The 1260-nt window shown below is 42.7% G+C and overlaps 1 protein-coding gene across 1 annotated transcript in view; it reads left to right on the top strand.

Moving 5' to 3' along the window:
• The first annotated feature begins 96 nt into the window (after window positions 1-96).
• The window catches only part of LOC107093835 (THAP domain-containing protein 1 A-like), an 8826-nt gene continuing 7662 nt past the window's right edge, over window positions 97-1260 (top strand). Inside the window, exons 1-2 of the mRNA XM_015389136.1 lie at window positions 97-324; window positions 655-789. Of these exons, the coding sequence (XP_015244622.1) occupies window positions 722-789 (68 nt within the window). The 5' untranslated portion in view covers window positions 97-324; window positions 655-721. The remainder of the gene's footprint in view (window positions 325-654; window positions 790-1260) is intronic.

Raw genomic sequence — 1260 nt, 5'->3', positions numbered from 1 at the left:
CTCCTATTCAGAAGGTGGCGCTAATGCGCTCCTAAACGTTGCTTGCCAACCGCCATTAAACAAAAGAAGAAATACTCTTTAAACGGCAATGCATTCTGGGTAAATGACATAAGCTACGTGTTGTAGCTTTATCTCTGTCCAGCCAAATCACACTGAGTGAGGTTAAATCGTGTCATTTCGAACTGGAACACATTAAAAACGATGAGAATGTAGAAATCAAAAGAGGCGATGAAGACTAGGTGGAGCAAACAGAGGAAGGAGGGAAAGTTGGATGAAGAAGCTGTTGTTTGCATAGCTGCTGCAAGGAGACGCTAACCCAGCTAGGTAGCTATTGTTCAAAGAGCTCCAGCTGAGGCTGTTAGCGGTTAGCATCAGGATCAATAACATGTTTTATGATATATTAGAGCGACGAGTTACAATGAACGAAGTTGCTGCGCTGTCACTTTAACAGTCATCATCCTCTGATTTCATGTTAGCTTCTGCTAAAGGTGTTAGCCCAGCAAACACAATAACCAGTAGATCTCAGCCGTTCACATCTGTTTGTTTCAGTAGATATCTCATGTATAACTGCTCATTGCATTGTCTAAAATTACAGCAGTTAAACACAATATGATAAGCACTGATAATGTTAGACTTCCTTTGTTTACTCTGCAGGTTCCAGCCACTGACGTCACATGCCGCCATCTTGATACTCCCTGCTCTCATAGAGTGAACTTTAAACATGCCGACCTGTGTCGCATTTGGCTGCAACAACAAGCAGTTTTCTGGCTGTGGGAAGACGTTTCACAGGTAATTAATTATACAACCTCAGCCCTAAACCTAACCGTTAGCAAAATAGCATGTGAGGAATGGCAAAATGTCCTCACTTTGCAACAACTGGTCCTCTATTAGATGGTGAAATTGGAAAAAATGGTCCTCACTCTGAGGGCTAGACAGGTACACACATACAAGGGTGTAACTTTAGATGAAACTAATGAAACTGATGAAAATGATACTTGACCGGAACGCTTTCAATAGGGTTTTTATTTTCCATAAATGAGCTCCAACATATATCTATTTAATGTTTTCCTATTGTTGAGAATAATTAACTTTAATGATCTCACATTGCAGAAATTTACCGCATTTAACCCATCCCTTAGGGGAGCGGTGGGCCGCTGTGTGTGTGCAGCACCCGGGGAGCAGTGTGGGGTTAAATGCTGGTTTATGCTCAGAAACCAGGTCGTCTGCGACCCAGTTAACACAGGGACGTCCCCCGCCCCT

Source organism: Cyprinodon variegatus, unplaced genomic scaffold (genome assembly GCF_000732505.1).
Source record: "Cyprinodon variegatus isolate N-32 unplaced genomic scaffold, C_variegatus-1.0 Scaffold449, whole genome shotgun sequence".
NCBI classification, from domain to species: domain Eukaryota; kingdom Metazoa; phylum Chordata; class Actinopteri; order Cyprinodontiformes; family Cyprinodontidae; genus Cyprinodon; species Cyprinodon variegatus.
This window is presented reverse-complemented; position numbering and strand designations above follow the sequence as displayed.